Raw genomic sequence first — 17,080 nt, 5'->3', positions numbered from 1 at the left:
TGAAATAGCTAAAAACTTGAAAATATTTAATTCCCCTTAAAAATAATGAAATTTGGAATGGAAAATGCATTTTAGAAAAACATAAAATACTCTACCATTCGCCACACCGAAGAATTCTCAACAATATCTCGAATTTTCTGATTATCTGTTATAATATTCGCAGTTGATAGATTGCGCTACCGTAAAAGATTTATATTTCTAGGAATTTATTAGGTTGAGATAATTGTACTGGTTTGCTTAATCTTCCACATATTAAAAGTGCTAATAACAAAACCTCTTGAAATTTCAAAAATCAAACCTCAAAACTATGGTATTTGTTTCTTGGAATCTATTCGGAATTATAAATAACATTCGTCGTATTCTCCGTTACATAATGTACGTAAATTATCCGCTCAATGTTGCCATATCGCATCGACATTATTACTAGAAATCGTGTAAAACATGTTAGCGTACAAGAGAAGCACCGAAGTGCACTATTCAGAATCTAAAAATAGCCCCACTTTCCTAATCTGCAAAGATACTATAAAGCTATTCAGTCTATCGTAATATAGGCAGCTGTAGTAGTGAGTAAAACTGCATGAAAACAAAGCGTATGACACAAGGAAAACAAACAGTCCATAGGCTTTGGCAAAGTTCAATGTGTGCGTTCTGGAAACAAGATGCATCTATAATCGTTTTGCCCTTGACGGATGCGAGGAATATTATGCTAACATTAAACATCAGTCGAAAGCAACGTCGTTGGTTCATGCAGGAAACATCCACATAAAACTCAGAATACCCAGGTTCAAATCGCTATAATCCACAAATAACCATCAGCGTTGTCATATATTCGTAATAACCATAAGCCAGCATGTATGCAATCATTTGACCAAACTATAAAAAGCTTTTGCTACATAAAGCTTTTTGCTGCCAAACGAAAACGTCTTAATGTATACTATATTTTTCTATTCTATTCTATTTTTAGACCTGCACGCTAAATTTGTTGATACTATACAATAGGTAATATAAGCTATATTGGCCGTGGGAGAGCCTAACAAATTTTGTTATAATTCTGATAGAAGCCTATCACAGGTTGTCACATTTTTGATATATACTAGAAGAATTTCTGTTATGTTTTCTGTTATTTTACCAACTAACGAGACCAGAGTTATTACACAACTTGTTATCATAACAAAGTAACACAGTATGTAATAATTTTGTTATTTCTTTCTGATCGGGAACCCAGCCACCCCGAAGCAAGACAGAAGAGTGAGTGTATAGGCGTATAAGTGTACTGCCTCATGCCAAGACGGGAGGGTCGTAGCGTAGTATGTTGGGACTTAGCTATCGATGCCTCATGGCGTGGCAGAGGAGTGAAAGGGTGAGCACCCAAGTCAGTCTCACACGGCATGTTAAGGGTGAGCACAACAGTCAGCCTCACATGGTATGGTAGAGGCTAGCACAAAAGTAAGCCTAGCAAGGAATGAAAAAGGTGAGCACACAAGTCAGCCTCGCATGGTATGTCAGAAGTGGGGCCTAAGAAAAATGTCCCACATGGGATGCCAGGGGGAGTGACAGTGGTATAATAGAGTGGCACGATCGAGAGTGAACCAGGTGATAGGGTGAGCACCCAAGTCAGCCTCACATGGTATGGGTGAGGCGAGCACAAAAGTAAGCCTAGCAAGGAATGAGTAAGGTGAGCACACAAGTCAGCCTCGCAAGGAACGAAAAAGGTGAGCACAAAAGTCAGCCTCATGTGGAGTGTTTGAAAGTGAATCAAGGTGCGATAGAGAGAGCACCCAAGTAAGCCTCATACAGGACGTATGAACGCGTGAGTGAGAGTGAATGAGTACATTAAGTACAGCCATCCCCCCAGAAGTAATACCGAGAGGGAGTTCCTGGGAGGAACGATGACGGAGCCCAATGGAGTTTAGTCGGTATTAATGGCAGCGTCACCATTCGAGCACGACACGCCCCCAGTACACCCCGTGCGGTACCTTGGACACCTACCAATAGCTTGTGTACTGGGTTAGAACATAAAGGTCTTCTCCATTGTAAAAAAAATACATACATATACACATACACACACAAACAGACATTTTACGGTATCGACGAACTGAGTCGAATGGTATAAAAGATTTGGCCCTGCGGGTCTCGTTTAAAAAGTCGAAATTCCGACCGATTGCATAACCTTTCTAGACGAGAAAGACAAAAAGGAGCTTGAATTTAAACGGGCCTGAGAGGCCCGGCTTGCCCTTTAATGTTATGATTTCTGCTAGCTTTCACATTGGTTAATATAGTTGTTTTTTTTTTATTATAAAAACAAACAATCGGCCTCGTCGAGCTACCGCATTTGGGCCTAAATAAATTTATTAATTATATATAAACGGCTCTGGTTTGGCCTTCTGGACGGCAGCTCTTATTGAGCGGATACATCGCATCCAATACGCGATGGAACGTCGTAGCTTTGTAAAGGTGGAGTAGCGACTGAAAAGTCGAGGGGAGAAAGATGTTTCGACAACCGCTACCGACATCATGGCAACGTTGCCTTTACTCTCTGGCATTGTGGATAAATCGCACGCTGGTAGCACAGTGCGTGGCCAGTGGTGTGGCGAAACCGATAGTCATTGCGGTCCTATCCACCAAAACTCGAGGTTCACGATATCGGCCGGACTGACACTTTGGGATATAAGCTCTGCATGGTTGGATACTCCGGGACCGTGCTGCCAGGAGCAAGATCCGGTAGTGGATTGAATTGTGGACACTCGGTTTTCCACGAACGTTTTCCAGCGCGATGGACACGATTGAAGCCAATAGAGGACTATCGTCGAATCAACCCAGAAGAACACTTCGCACGATGTCTTAAGGGACTCAATGTATCAATTCTCATATAGGCTAGCTGACAACACGGCGGCACGCAACTCTAGGCGCGCAATCGATTGGCAGGTGGCTAACCCTTGGATTTTGACGCTAGCAGCTGATCACGAATTCCTGCAGCGGATTCATACCGGACGTAGCAGCATGCACCATATGCCTTCTCTGAGGCATCGGAGAAAAAGTGGAGCTGAATGGTTTCGGTCTTGATCTGCGACACGAATCTGGTAATGCGGATTGTGGAGATTGCGTCTAGCGTACCATGGAACTCCACCTATTCGCCTTGGAGATGTGGAGGTAGCGGATGATCCCACCAGTAGGAATCTCCTGCGTCGGTCCTCAATGCCACAGACGCTGCATGAACAGCTTCGCTACGGTGATTGTCGGGCCAACTAGTCCTAGTGGGTCGAAGATCTGGGCAATGTAGGACATGACCTTCCTTTTGGTCAGAACGGGTGCTGGTAGAGGCAACTGGACCTTGAAGCGCATCATATCGGACTTAGGCTCCCACACGAGTCCTAGGGTGGATACGGATTGTTCGTCCTGGAGATCATGCAGTAGCAGTAGAGCGAGATCTTCTTGCGAGACTTGCGCAACGACTTCGGGAAAATTGGATGCCCACTTCTTTAACGGAAGGCCAGCTGACGAAAGCATGGCGGAAATTTCTTGGCAAAGACGGATTGCGGATTGGACATCGTCAGCTCCCGATAAAAAGTCATCGACGCAAAAATCCTGCTTCACAGCATCTACGGAGACAGAGTACTTGTCGCCTTCGTGCTGTGCAACTTGTAGAAGGGTGCGAGTTGCCAGGAATGGCGCGAATTTGGAGCTCGTACGCTATGAGTGGATCGTCGCGGTTGGAATGCCAGAGAATGCGTTGAAGCGGTCGGTCTACGGGATGCAGCTGAATCTGTCGGTACATTTTCTCGATAACGGCTACAATGGCGATCGGGAGTGTGCGGAACCTCATGACGATAGACAACAGGTCCTCCTAGACGACAGGTCCAACGAGCTGCTTATCCTTGACGGAAAATCCTGACGATGTTTTACACGACGCGTCGAAAACAACTCGACCCTTCGTGGTTGTGCTGGATTCTTTGAACACAGGATGGTGCGGGAGGTAGCAGTGCGGATTCACATCGTCACTGGATCGACGAGTTTCTTCATGTGTGCCATTCGTGCGTATTCGTCCATGAACTTGCAGTATGCATCCTTGGTGAGTGGATCACGCTCTAGTCGCTTCTCAAGGCTCAGGAAGCGACGCTCGGCGATGGCTCTGGATTCGCCGAGGTTGGCCAGCGGATCACGGGTGAGTGGCAAACGAACGAGATAACGACCGGACGAATCGCGAGTGGTGGTAGTAGCGTAAAGTTCTTCACACTGTTTTTCTTCTACGGTTTACACAGAACACGGTTCCACAGCTTCTAGCTCCCAGAACTTTTGCAACGCTTGTTCTAAGCTTCGATCGACAGTGGTTAGATGGCAGACGCGGGGAATGGTGGGGTGATTGATGGATATCTTCCCGGAAACAGTCCATCCGAACACCGTCTTTATTAGCAACGGTAATCCCTCTCCCAGGGAACGCTTGCTGTCAGGATGCAGCTCATGGCACGCTTCACCACCGACAACCATGTCAATGTCGGATGGGATGTGGAATAGCAGTCAATTGTCACTTAATCTACTTGGTGGATTCACCTATACTAGCTAATGCGATATCCACCTTGGTGCGATGAAGGTTCAGGGAATTTGCAAGCTTCTTGGTGATGAAGTTGCACATGGATCCGGAATCTAGAAGTGCGCGGGCGGGGATCTTCTTGCCATTCTGATCTACGACGAAGAGGGAAACAGTTTCCAGTAAAACTGTACTGTGCTCAGCTTGAACCGATAAGCTTACTTGGCTGTTCGGCTTCACAGAGCTGGAAGGGTCAGCTATGGCGGACGTCGAGGGAATCGGCTGACTTTCCTCGGTAACAGGAGTCGATAACCTCTTCAGTGGTTCTGACTCGTGCAGCAGAGAGTGGTGTTTTTCGTGACAGTAACGGCAAGAGAACTTGGAGATACAGTTCCTGGCTTGGTGTCCAGTACGGAGCAATTCCAGCATAAGCGCTTTTGGTAAACCAGCTCACGGCGTTGGCGGACGGACACCTCGGAAAATGCAGGGCATTGCAAGAGGAAATGCTTCTCTGGACAAGCGAGAAACGAGGGAGCACTGTAGTTCGGTTCAACGGTAGCTGCCTTGTACGCCACCTTGAACGGCTTCGGGGTTGGAATCGGACCGTCCACCTTGGCTATAACCAGTTGTTGGGACTGATATTGCAGGTTAGTTACGACAGACGTCAGCATTCGGGAACGCTGGTAGAGGAACTCGATCAGCATATCATAGGTAACGTCGTCGTTATTGCTGGGTTTCTACTCCAAGCACGTAACGGGGCTCGCCTAACTTTGCCAAAGCACATGCCGGTGGAAATCGTCAGCCAATCCTTGGATTTCTGGGGGGATCTCGCGCTTGATCGGTGGGAGGTCGTACAGAGCTCGGAAGAGCTGACGCTTCAGGAACCGCTTGTTGGCGTACCGCGTTAGCAATGCTTCCCAAGTCGATGCGTAGTTGTCTGCTTCAATGTCTACAGACTCGAATGGTTTCCGGGCTTCTCCCTTCAGCGACTGCAGTAGGTATTGCAGCTTCGCGACCGTCGGAATATCTGTATTGCAGTGGATCATCGATGTATACGTGTCACGGAATGCGAGTTAAACTTGGGAAGATCGATCTTGGGTAAGCGTAGATGGAACGAGGACGGAACAGGAGCAGGTGCCACCATTGTGCTGTTCAGCAAGGTTGGGTTGGGGTCCGCAGCAGGATTGGTCAGAAGAAATCCCTTTACCGTACAATAACGCGTCTCAAAATCCATTCTCTCGTCCAGGTGGATATACAACATCTCTGGCTTATCGTACAACTCGATCTGTCCTTGTACCTCCAAGAACTCCTTGTAAATCCGGTCCAGCGAATCGAGGCGAATTGGAATTTGGCAGGCATCCCGATCACAATCGAAATCCTCCGCAAACTTTTCCACTACCTTCTGCACTACAAGGATCCCTTTCCGCTGGATCACGTATTCCGGCAGCTTCTTTTCTGTCTTGGTCGCCATTATTGTACCACTTCACTGATTTTCACTACCACCACTTTAAATATCGGAAACGGGAAAACGGTACAAATCGAAAATTTGGACTCCTCCCCGGCGCAGGTACCGTTCCTACACAACACGGAATCGAAAATGGCACAATTCGAACGAAAAAATCTTTCCCGGAGCTATATGCCACTTTTTCGCGGAACGACCGAGAATGGCATGCAAATCGATCGAATTTATTCTTCCCGTCGCGAGCGTACCAATCGACGCGAATTGAACACTCACCACCACCTTATCAAAAGCATGCAATTTTTTTCGTAAACAGAAAATTAAAAAAAAATACTGTTCTGAGTTGGCGCAAATCAGCTGCGATTACAAAAGTTCGCAATGAACGGCAGCGATAACGTCCAAAATGGCACTAACGGTAGGCACCATCGGGGGGCCGGGACGGGTAGTGTCTTTGCCGTAGCGTCGCGTCAGCAGCAATTTGTAATGGTTTCCTCCGATCCGGTTCGAAGGACCAATGTTGGGACGACTTATCAGAAAATTTCCGGTTCCGGGTTCGAAGGGTTTTCTTCCTTTCATAGGACGGCCCAGAATGATGGTCGGTGAGCAAGGAAACTTTATGCGCTTTTTATCACACACACAGCGTATCGCTTGCTTCCAGCAGACGCTGGGTAATTTGCTTCGCCGTCAATTGTTTGTTCACACTGCACTAGGCCTTTTTCTTCGCTAGTAAGCTAGCATCGGTTTTTCACTGCACTTAGGGGTTATTCCACAGTGTTCAATTACACCTTTTCTTAGTCGTTAATATCACATTTCGAGGTTTATCGGCGATTGCACAATGCCAATACGATCAAATTAATTTCACTCGTGGCGATGGACTACTAGTCGTGGTACGCACTGGTTTGTTCAACGTGTTATTGTCAACTGCCTTTGTCAGCTGATTTTCACACATTCCGTCTTCCACAGCTGACGGTTCTACCTACTCGTACATCACGATCGTTTGGTTGTGTTGTGCGATCACTGTTTGGTGGCTCTCGCTCTGTGATCGTTCATTATGCTGATCGGTTAACATAGTGAAATTGTAGGGTGGTTCACAATTTTGGTTTGGGTTTTTGGTGGTAGTTTTTTTGCATTTAAGTTGTTTGGATTAAATTTGGTTTATAATTTAAAGCTTTAGACTTAATGCAGTTAGGTTTAGATTAATTAAAATTTAGGTTTAGTTTTAGGGTAGTTCTTTTAAATTAAGTTCACGCATCAACAGTCTATTTATCTATATATTTAAACGAGCTATATGTATCTAAGTATTAGTTACTTCAATTTATTCTTTAAAGTTTCAGGCAGTAATTTTCGTGAACGCATTGATTTGTAGTGATGTCAATATTGGGATAAAAACGAAAATTTCAACGAATTGATGCTTTTTCAAAATGAATTTTTCAAGAACAAACAAAAGTTATATTAATTCATTGTTGGGAGAAATAACCAAAAACTGCTTTTAATGAACCTCACATTGATATTTATTGCTCGTAGAAACATGTAAATAAATAGTATACTTAATTTAGTTACTCCAACTTAACCGTTACACAAGGTTGAAAATGTTAAAATTATTTTTAAAATGTTGAATAAAAAAAGGGTTCTAGAAATGGTAGTATCCCATTAAGAAATGTGCAGGTTGTAAAGGGCAGGAATTTAAGGAATAGTTTGATATTACAACCTTCACTTAAGCGCCAGGCAACATCAAAGAAGCTGCGGTGAAAGCACATTTTACTGAAAATCCCGGTCCGGCTAGAAGACCTCAGGACGAGTCTGTCAAACATCTGACAAAGCAGAGTGGCCAAAGCTGGTGAACCTAACAAAACTAACTTCGACCAACAAATATAAACAGGGAAAAGAACAATTATCGGCTAGGGTGGTATCCCTAGGGCGTTCCACCGTTAACCTACAGGGGACTAAATCGCGAAACCGACCAAGGAACGAGTGTGTACAACAACTGAACCAATCAACCTTTGTCTCATTAACAGGAATCGTAGCATAAAAGTTAAGACTAATTCACATCTTAGATTTATTGTTGTTCTTCCTTACATCCTTATCCGAACTCTTGCTGTCCACGCTGTCGATTGGTGAACTTACGTGTCGGCTGACACGTACGGCACTTGTCGGCACATGTGATAGTTGTGTGTCGACTTGTAGGTGACGTTACTAGTTGCGGTGCATACGGCGGTTCCGGCTAACCGGCAGGGACGGGAAATACGTGGTCGACTTGATCGATTCGGTCGTTGATTCGCCGAATACCAGACGGTGACATTGGCAGGGGTGCAGATCTGAAATTCACCAGAATTATCGTGCGGTACCGGTGCACTGTACTATTCGTCGACATGAGCAGGGTCGACTGCGTTCCGCGGGGTGGTGGTGCCAGGTTTGGTCCTGGGGAAACACCTTCGTTTAAAGGGGAATATTTTGTTCTATTGTACAATGTTCACGTTTTGGATTTGTGCGCGTCTTCTGTCTTTGTGTACAATTTCGTAAAAATCCGCACTTGCACCTCGCTATCAACTTTTATTTTTCACGACTGTCTTACTTCACGTTCATATTTGTTTTAATAGCCTCTACTACATCTGTACACCTCGATCGTTGGTTGTCTTAAGCGCTCAGTCCCTAGTAATGGTACCTGAACAATCCAGGCTGTTACGAACGGGCAAGTCATTAATCAGTACGGCCAAGTTCGGGTAGCTCTATCCGGTGGGCATTTGACAGCTTAACGTCTATTGGGTTTTATAGCCGGTTTAGGATCAGGGGTTGTATCTATTGGTAAGGTGGAAAGGTATCATTGTAACCTCGTTACAAGGTGATAACCGATTTATAGGTGTACAATAGGGCATCGCAATTTTTTTTAATCTCAAAAGCCCCCTCTCTCATATTGTGACAAATGTCAAAGGCTCAGATGCCAAATTTCACATCATTTGGACAATTCTAGACTCCCGCCCACTTCGCTTGAAATTTGCTACTATAGGAAAATAAGGAGGAAAAATTTATTAAATGCTATGACTTTTGAAGTAACAATTAGAAAATTACAGTTTATACCTCTTTTCAAAAGAAATAATCTTATTATTTGAATGGGGATATTCCTGTTTCTTGGAAAATACGGGAAAGTGATTAAAGAATAATAGAGATATATGCACGAGAAAATGATAAAATTTAATATGAATGACAAAAGGCCCTATAACCCCAACTTCTCGTATTCGGACAAAGGTCAAAAAGGTTCCGTTCGATTTCTGAGATTTTTTACATTAGAAGAACTCCTAAATATGTATGATTTGCATCACGGAGTAGAAAAAATATTAAAAATAGGGGATTTTGGGGCCAAAATTACCCAGTGTCCCACTTTCTCGTATTTTTATAGAAACAGGAATATCTCCATTCGTATACTAAGGTTATTTCCCTTGAAAAAAGGTATAAATTGTAATTTTCTAATTGCTACTTCAAAAGCTATAGCATTTAATATATTTTTCCAATTTCAAAAATTTCATGCGAAATGGGCGGGAGTCTAGAACTGTCCAAATGATGTAAAATTTGGCATCTGAGCTTACTTTGACATTTGTCACAATATGAGAGGGGAGGGCTTTGAGAATTAAAAAAATTGCAATGCCCTAGCGTCTGAAGACACCTGTTGTGACTTTACCACCGTGTTTCACCGAAATTGCCCTGTGGCCGGATCTGTGGAATCTCCAGGTATAACTATACACAAAAAATATGAATTTTATCGCTGATGTAATTGCAAATATGACACAATTTAACAACCCGTAATTCACGAAATGACGAAACATAACCGTGTTCCGTTTAATTTTACATGAAACATTTATTTTACATGCGCACTGACATAACATTACACTTACTGCCATCTATAACCAACGCTATATCTGCAGTAAAATTACGTGATTTACGAAATTCAACGTCGTGTAAAATCAAAATCAAACGTAAAACTAAGTCATTTTTGATGCTCGCATATGTCAGGGTCAGGAGACGTAAATTTACACGATTTTTTTCTAGGTGTGTAGCCGACGACCAATTGTTCGAAGTAAGAAAACACGCTTTTTTAACTTCACTAAAACTCAGTTTATATTTCACTCTTCATTAATCTATTTCACTTTTTAGCTATCCAACTTAAATTAATTACAAATTTCAATCCTATAGGATGGTATACCGGTGACCGACCTAGTGCAATGAAGATAAGAGACTGACGGATTAACAACAGAACTAGTAAGTGGAGGCGATAGTGTGTGTGTGTAGGTAAAGTTTTCACCTTTAGATTTCTGGCTCTTGGCCTCATGCATCGGGCTAACATCATATATATGGCCTACCTAACTGTTTGGTGAGGATTTTTGTGTGTAACAGTTATCTCGTCTATCTGTGCACTAATCGTAAACATTGCGGCCACCTAAATTTGTGTTTTCAAATTTATAATGTTCGAAATACATTTAGTGATACTCCAAGATATCTCCAATATTATGGTTCACTTTGTGGTGAGGCAGATCTCTCGATTGAACGGCAGGGGCCATATTTTTGATGCTGGACGTGTGTATATTCCGGTTTTGGTCCTGATGGTCACTAGACGGACGACGTTATCCTTTCCAGGCGAATTTTTTTCTATGCTGCCAAGCGGCCAAGATATTAACGGTTTGTTTTCATTAAAGAGCAGAACGATTTGACCAACACAAATTTCGACGGGTGATGCGGTTGTTTTCTTTTGATTGTTTAGTTCAGTGAGACACTCCTTTTTCTATCTATTCCAGTGATTTTGCACCAGATCCTACAACTGTTGGTAGTGGCGTAACCGGTTTACTGGAATGTTAGTGTAATATAGATCAGGCAAGCAGCTATGCGATGAACCGATGAGAAAGTGACCAGGAGTTAGAACATCTAGTTCGGTTGGGTCCTCAGAAAGAGGAGTAAGTGGACGAGTGTTCATATTGTCCTCGATTTGTTGTGAGAACAGTAGCGAAATCTTCAAAGAACAATTGAACGCTGCCGATCGTTTTTATAGCTGCTTCCCATAGTCCTCCGAAATTCGGTGCTTTTGGAGGGATGAAATGCCAAGCTATTCCTCGAAGGCTGCATTCATCAACGATGCTTTGCTGGTTTCGCTGGTTACTGAAGGTGTTGTAGAGTTCGTTGATTTTGGTTTTTGCACCCTGGAAATTCGTGCCGTTGTCGGAATGAATTTCCGCTGGTATCCCTCGTCGAGCGATGAAGCGGCGTAGTGCTGCGATGAAGGCATCCGTCGATAGATCGCACACAAGATGATGGACTACTTTTGTTGCGAAACAAACAAATACAGCTATGAATAAGCAATCGCGAGGCGGCACGCCGGTGGGTTGGTTGAAGATATACTGGGCCGCAATAATCCACACCAGTGGTAGCAAAAGGGCGATTGGGGACTATACGGGCTTTACGCAGTCGCCCTTGAGGTTGGGTTATAGGTACAGGGTGGTGGCGGAAGCAGTTGTGGCAGTTGCGATAAACGGCCTTAGCTAGATCCATTCCCATAACAGGCCAAAATTCTTGACGTATTGCAGATAATGTCATGCGGGGACAAGAGTGAAAATTCAGGTTGTGAAAATGCACTGCGATGAGGCGAGGTAATGGGTGTTTGCTAGGTAAGGCTATGGGATGCTTGGTATGGTAGCTCTCGTCGGAATGTTGAATACGACCCCAGAGACGAATTATTCCCTTTTCATCTAGAAATGGCCGAAGCAGTTTTAGTGATGACTGACGTGATACTGCCTCCATACTTTTCATATCTTTCAACTCTTGCGTGAACTCCTTCTGCTGTACTGCTTTTGCTAACGCTTCCTTAGCTTCGGTTAATTCTTTTGTGGATAGGAACAATTGCGATTTGTGGTTATTTTTCGAACGACAGTGGTGGACAAAATGTAGTGCATATGCGGTAACGCGAACAAGGCGCCAGTATGATGAATATCGTTCGAATAATGGGTCCGGGTCCGGAATATTTTGCAGTACCACTACCTATTTTCTACGCTCCAGTATTTATTCAGATGGGATGTCTAGCGTAGAACTTCGGTGCCATTGATCGTCATTTATAAGCCAGGGCGAACCGCACCGCCAATTTTTGTTCTGGGTGAATTTGTCCGGTAGCATACCGCGAGAAACGTAATCCGCCGGGTGTTCAGATCCCTTAACATAATTCCAGCTGTGTCCGTGAGTAGTTGTATCTCCGATGTGCGGTTGCCGACGAACGTATACCAAGTGTTGGGTGGGGCTCGTATCCAAGGCAAAGTCACCATCGAGTCAGACCAGAACCAGCAAGCATTCTCAACGCAACGGAAACATTAGAGTAAAGTTTAACCCCCAAAAGTGCAGCACACAGCTCCAGACGTGGTAACGACAGCCGTTTCAATGGGGCAACGCGAGATCTCGATGCAATCAACTCCACCTTGATTTGTCCTTCCTTGCCGGTCGACCGAGCATAGATGCATGCACCATATCCGACCTCCGATGCATCGCAGAAATAAAAGAATAATAGAGATATATGCACGAGAAAATGATAAAATTTAATATGAATGACAAAAGGCCCTATAACCCCAACTTCTCGTATTCGGACAAAGGTCAAAAAGGTTCCGTTCGATTTCTGAGATTTTTTACATTTTTACATTAGCATTTAATATATTTTTCCAATTTCAAAAATTTCATGCGAAATGGGCGGTAGTCTAGAACTGTCCAAATGATGTGAAATTTGGCATCTGAGCTTACTTTGACATTTGTCAGAATATGAGAGGGGAGGGCTTTGAGAATTAAAAAAATTGCAATGCCCTAGCGTCTGAAGACACCTGTTGTGACTTTACCACCGTGTTTCACCGAAATTGCCCTGCGGCCGGATCTGTGGAATCTCCAGGTACAACTATACACAAAAAATATGAATTTTATCGCTGATGTAATTGCAAATATGCCACAATTTAACAACCCGTAATTCACGAAATGACGAAACATAACCGTGTTCCGTTTAATTTTACACGAAACATTTATTTTACATGCGCACTGACATAACATTACACTTACTGCCATCTATAACCAACGCTATATCTGCAGTAAAATTACGTGATTTACGAAATTCAACGTCGTGTAAAATCAAAATCAAACGTAAAACTAAGTCATTTTTGATGCTCGCATATGTCAGGGTCAGGAGACGTAAATTTACACGATTTTTTCTAGGTGTGTAGCCGACGACCAATTGTTCGAAGTAAGAAAACACGCTTTTTTAACTTCACTAAAACTCAGTTTATATTTCACTCTTCATTAATCTATTGCACTTTTTAGCTATCCAACTTAAATTAATTACAAATTTTAATCCTATAGGATGGTATACCGGTGACCGACCTAGTGCAATGAAGATAAGAGACTGACGGATTAACAACAGAACTAGTAAGTGGAGGCGATAGTGTGTGTGTAGGTAAAGTTTTCACCTTCAGATTTCTGGCTCTTGGCCTCATGCATCGGGCTAACATCATATATATGGCCTACCTAACTGTTTGGTGAGGATTTTTGTGTGTAACAGTTATCTCGTCTATCTGCGCACTAATCGTAAACATTGCCGGCCACCTAAATTTGTGTTTTCAAATTTATAATGTTCGAAATACATTTAGTGATACTCCAAGATATCTCCAATATTATGGTTCACTTTGTGGTGAGGCAGATCTCTCGATTGAACGGCAGGGGCCATATTTTTTGATGCTGGACGTGTGTATATTCCGGTTTTGGTCCTGATGGTCACTAGACGGACGACGTTATCCTTTCCAGGCGAATTTTTTTCTATGCTGCCAAGCGGCCAAGATATTAACGGTTTGTTTTCATTAAAGAGCAGAACGATTTGACCAACACAAATTTCGACGGGTGATGCGGTTGTTTTCTTTTGATTGTTTAGTTCAGTGAGACACTCCTTTTTCTATCTATTCCAGTGATTTTGCACCAGATTCTACAACTGTTGGTAGTGGCGTAACCGGTTTACTGGAATGTTAGTGTAATATGGATCAGGCAAGCAGCTATGCGATGAACCGATGAGAAAGTGACCAGGAGTTAGAACATCTAGTTCGGTTGGGTCCTCAGAAAGAGGAGTAAGTGGACGAGTGTTCATATTGTCCTCGATTTGTTGTGAGAACAGTAGCGAAATCTTCAAAGAACAATTGAACGCTGCCGATCGTTTTTATAGCTGCTTCCCATAGTCCTCCGAAATTCGGTGCTTTTGGAGGGATGAAATGCCAAGCTATTCCTCGAAGGCTGCATTCATCAACGATGCTTTGCTGGTTTCGCTGGTTACTGAAGGTGTTGTAGAGTTCGTTGATTTTGGTTTTTGCACCCTGGAAATTCGTGCCGTTGTCGGAATGAATTTCTGCTGGTATCCCTCGTCGGGCGATGAAGCGGCGTAGTGCTGCGATGAAGGCATCCGTCGATAGATCGCACACAAGATGATGGACTACTTTTGTTGCGAAACAAACAAATACAGCTATGAATAAGCAATCGCGAGGCGGCACGCCGGTGGGTTGGTTGAAGATATACTGGGCCGCAATAATCCACACCAGTGGTAGCAAAAGGGCGACTGGGGACTACACGGGCTTTACGCAGTCGCCCTTGAGGTTGGGTTATAGGTACAGGGTGGTGGCGGAAGCAGTTGTGGCAGTTGCGATAAACGGCCTTAGCTAGATCCATTCCCATAACAGGCCAAAATTCTTGACGTATTGCAGATAATGTCATGCGGGGACAAGAGTGAAAATTCAGGTTGTGAAAATGCACTGCGATGAGGCGAGGTAATGGGTGTTTGCTAGGTAAGGCTATGGGATGCTTGGTATGGTAGCTCTCGTCGGAATGAATACACCCCAGAGACGAATTATTCCCTTTTCATCTAGAAATGGCCGAAGCAGTTTTAGTGATGACTGACGTGATACTGCCTCCATACCTTTCATATCTTTCAACTCTTGCGTGAACTCCTTCTGCTGTACTGCTTTTGCTAACGCTTCCTTAGCTAATTCTTTTGTGGATAGGAACAATTGCGATTTGTGGTTATTTTTCGAACGACAGTGGTGGACAAAATGTAGTGCATATGCGGTAACGCGAACAAGGCGCCAGTATGATGAATATCGTTCGAATAATGGGTCCGGGTCCGGAATATTTTGCAGTACCACTACCTATTTTCTACGCTCCAGTATTTATTCAGATGGGATGTCTAGCGTAGAACTTCGGTGCCATTGATCGTCATTTATAAGCCAGGGCGAACCGCACCGCCAATTTTTGTTCTGGGTGAATTTGTCCGGTAGCATACCGCGAGAAACGTAATCCGCCGGGTGTTCAGATCCCTTAACATAATTCCAGCTGTGTCCGTGAGTAGTTGTATCTCCGATGTGCGGTTGCCGACGAACGTATACCAAGTGTTGGGTGGGGCTCGTATCCAAGGCAAAGTCACCATCGAGTCAGACCAGAACCAGCAAGCATTCTCAACGCAACGGAAACATTAGAGTAAAGTTTAACCCCCAAAAGTGCAGCACACAGCTCCAGACGTGGTAACGACAGCCGTTTCAATGGGGCAACGCGAGATCTCGATGCAATCAACTCCACCTTGATTTGTCCTTCCTTGCCGGTCGACCGAGCATAGATGCATGCACCATATCCGACCTCCGATGCATCGCAGAAAACGTGAAATTGAGCCGTCAATGTACCAGACAAAAACATGAAACGGGGTGTTCTGAATCCTTGCAGTACAGGAAGCTGCCTGTAGAAGTCCGACCATCGCGACTCAATTTCTTGCGGTACAGGATCGTCCGAGCCAGTAGATGTCAACCATAGATGTTGCAGCCGAATTTTCGCCCATGCAACAGGGGAGACGAGCCCTAGTGGGTCATAAAGCTTTGCTATCGCCGAGAAGATCTTCCGCTTTGTCCAATGCCCGTCGTCGTCCACTGGTTGCACGTCGATGCAGAGTTCATCTGGCTCAGGCTCCCAGGCAACCCCTAACGTCTTCACTCTCTGCTTCGGTTCGAAATGCAGCGCAGCCTTTCCCCCTAGTGCTTCTGGTGGTTGATCATTCAATACTTCTCGTCGGTTGGAGTTCTATTTCCTTAATTGAAAACCACCTTTAGCCATTAGCGATTGAACTTCGTCCCGTAGTTTCATGGCATATTCGACAGAGTTTGCCCCGGATAGGAAGTCGACCATGTAAAAATCCTCCGATACAGCTCGAGCCCCCTACTGTATATACCTTCAAAATCTGTTGTGAGCTGCTTCAGCACCCTGGCTGCGTTGCGTTGCGTTGTGACGATGATTTTGACGGATTACACACTGACTTCATCATGTTTGACTGCTGATTATCTAATAAGAGTTGCTTAGGAAATGGTAAGTAGGAATTCATACCAATCCGACCCATATTAAAACCTCAACAGCATGATAGCCATCATTGCCGGCCGCCCCCATCTCCATCGTTCACGGGGAAGGATAATGGATGAGGTAGACAGGAGGTGTTGATGCTCCACCTACTTAACGGAAGGACGACAATTCATCAGACTCTTCCATAGGTGTCGCAGAGTTTGTAGTTTGGAAGGGTATCTAGGATTTGCTCCAAGCAAGCGATGCGACCTATAAAGTATATTTTATTAGGCAGCTGTTTAGTTAGTCTTCGAGTGCACGATCACTCGAAAAAGAGAAGATCTTGTTTAGTTTTTGGTTTTTTTAAACTCTGGGCAGCCGGCTACCGTTCGCTAAACAAAAGCAATTTGAACTCCACACAGCCGACCGTGGGAGTATTGCCTAGAAAAGCTAATCTTATCTGCGTAATGGGCCGGATCACTATTCATTGCAACAGTATTTGGACAGAATTCGCTACTTCTTCTCAAAGGTATATTTATTGGCTTGAAAACTACCGTGTGATAACACATTAAACAGGCAAAAATAGCGCGAGATGTTATAAATCAAGGAAAGTATTTCTTATTTCCCATATCGGATTGTTTGTGGAATACAAGTATACGAGCGATAATAACGAACACTGAAGGGAAATATAAAGGACTGTTAACTTGATGCACGGGCTTGTTAGCAATAACGGAGGT

General features: G+C 44.0%; 1 protein-coding gene across 2 annotated transcripts in view; it reads right to left on the bottom strand.

Moving 5' to 3' along the window:
• Nucleotides 1-17,080, bottom strand: part of LOC131693898 (rRNA N6-adenosine-methyltransferase ZCCHC4) — a 270,281-nt gene that overhangs the window by 79,083 nt on the left and 174,118 nt on the right. Inside the window, exon 4 of one of the 2 annotated variants that reach the window (XM_058982165.1) lies at nt 15,033-15,656. The exons of the other annotated variant lie outside the window; for it this stretch is intronic. Within the exon in view, the coding sequence (XP_058838148.1) occupies nt 15,444-15,656 (213 nt within the window). The 3' untranslated portion in view covers nt 15,033-15,443. Of the gene's footprint in view, nt 1-15,032; nt 15,657-17,080 lie in introns of those variants that run through there. 2 annotated transcript variants of the gene reach the window in all.

Source organism: Topomyia yanbarensis, chromosome 3 (assembly GCF_030247195.1).
Source record: "Topomyia yanbarensis strain Yona2022 chromosome 3, ASM3024719v1, whole genome shotgun sequence".
NCBI lineage: Eukaryota > Metazoa > Arthropoda > Insecta > Diptera > Culicidae > Topomyia > Topomyia yanbarensis.
Note: the sequence above shows the minus strand (reverse complement) of the source record. Positions and strands in the feature narration are given on the sequence as shown.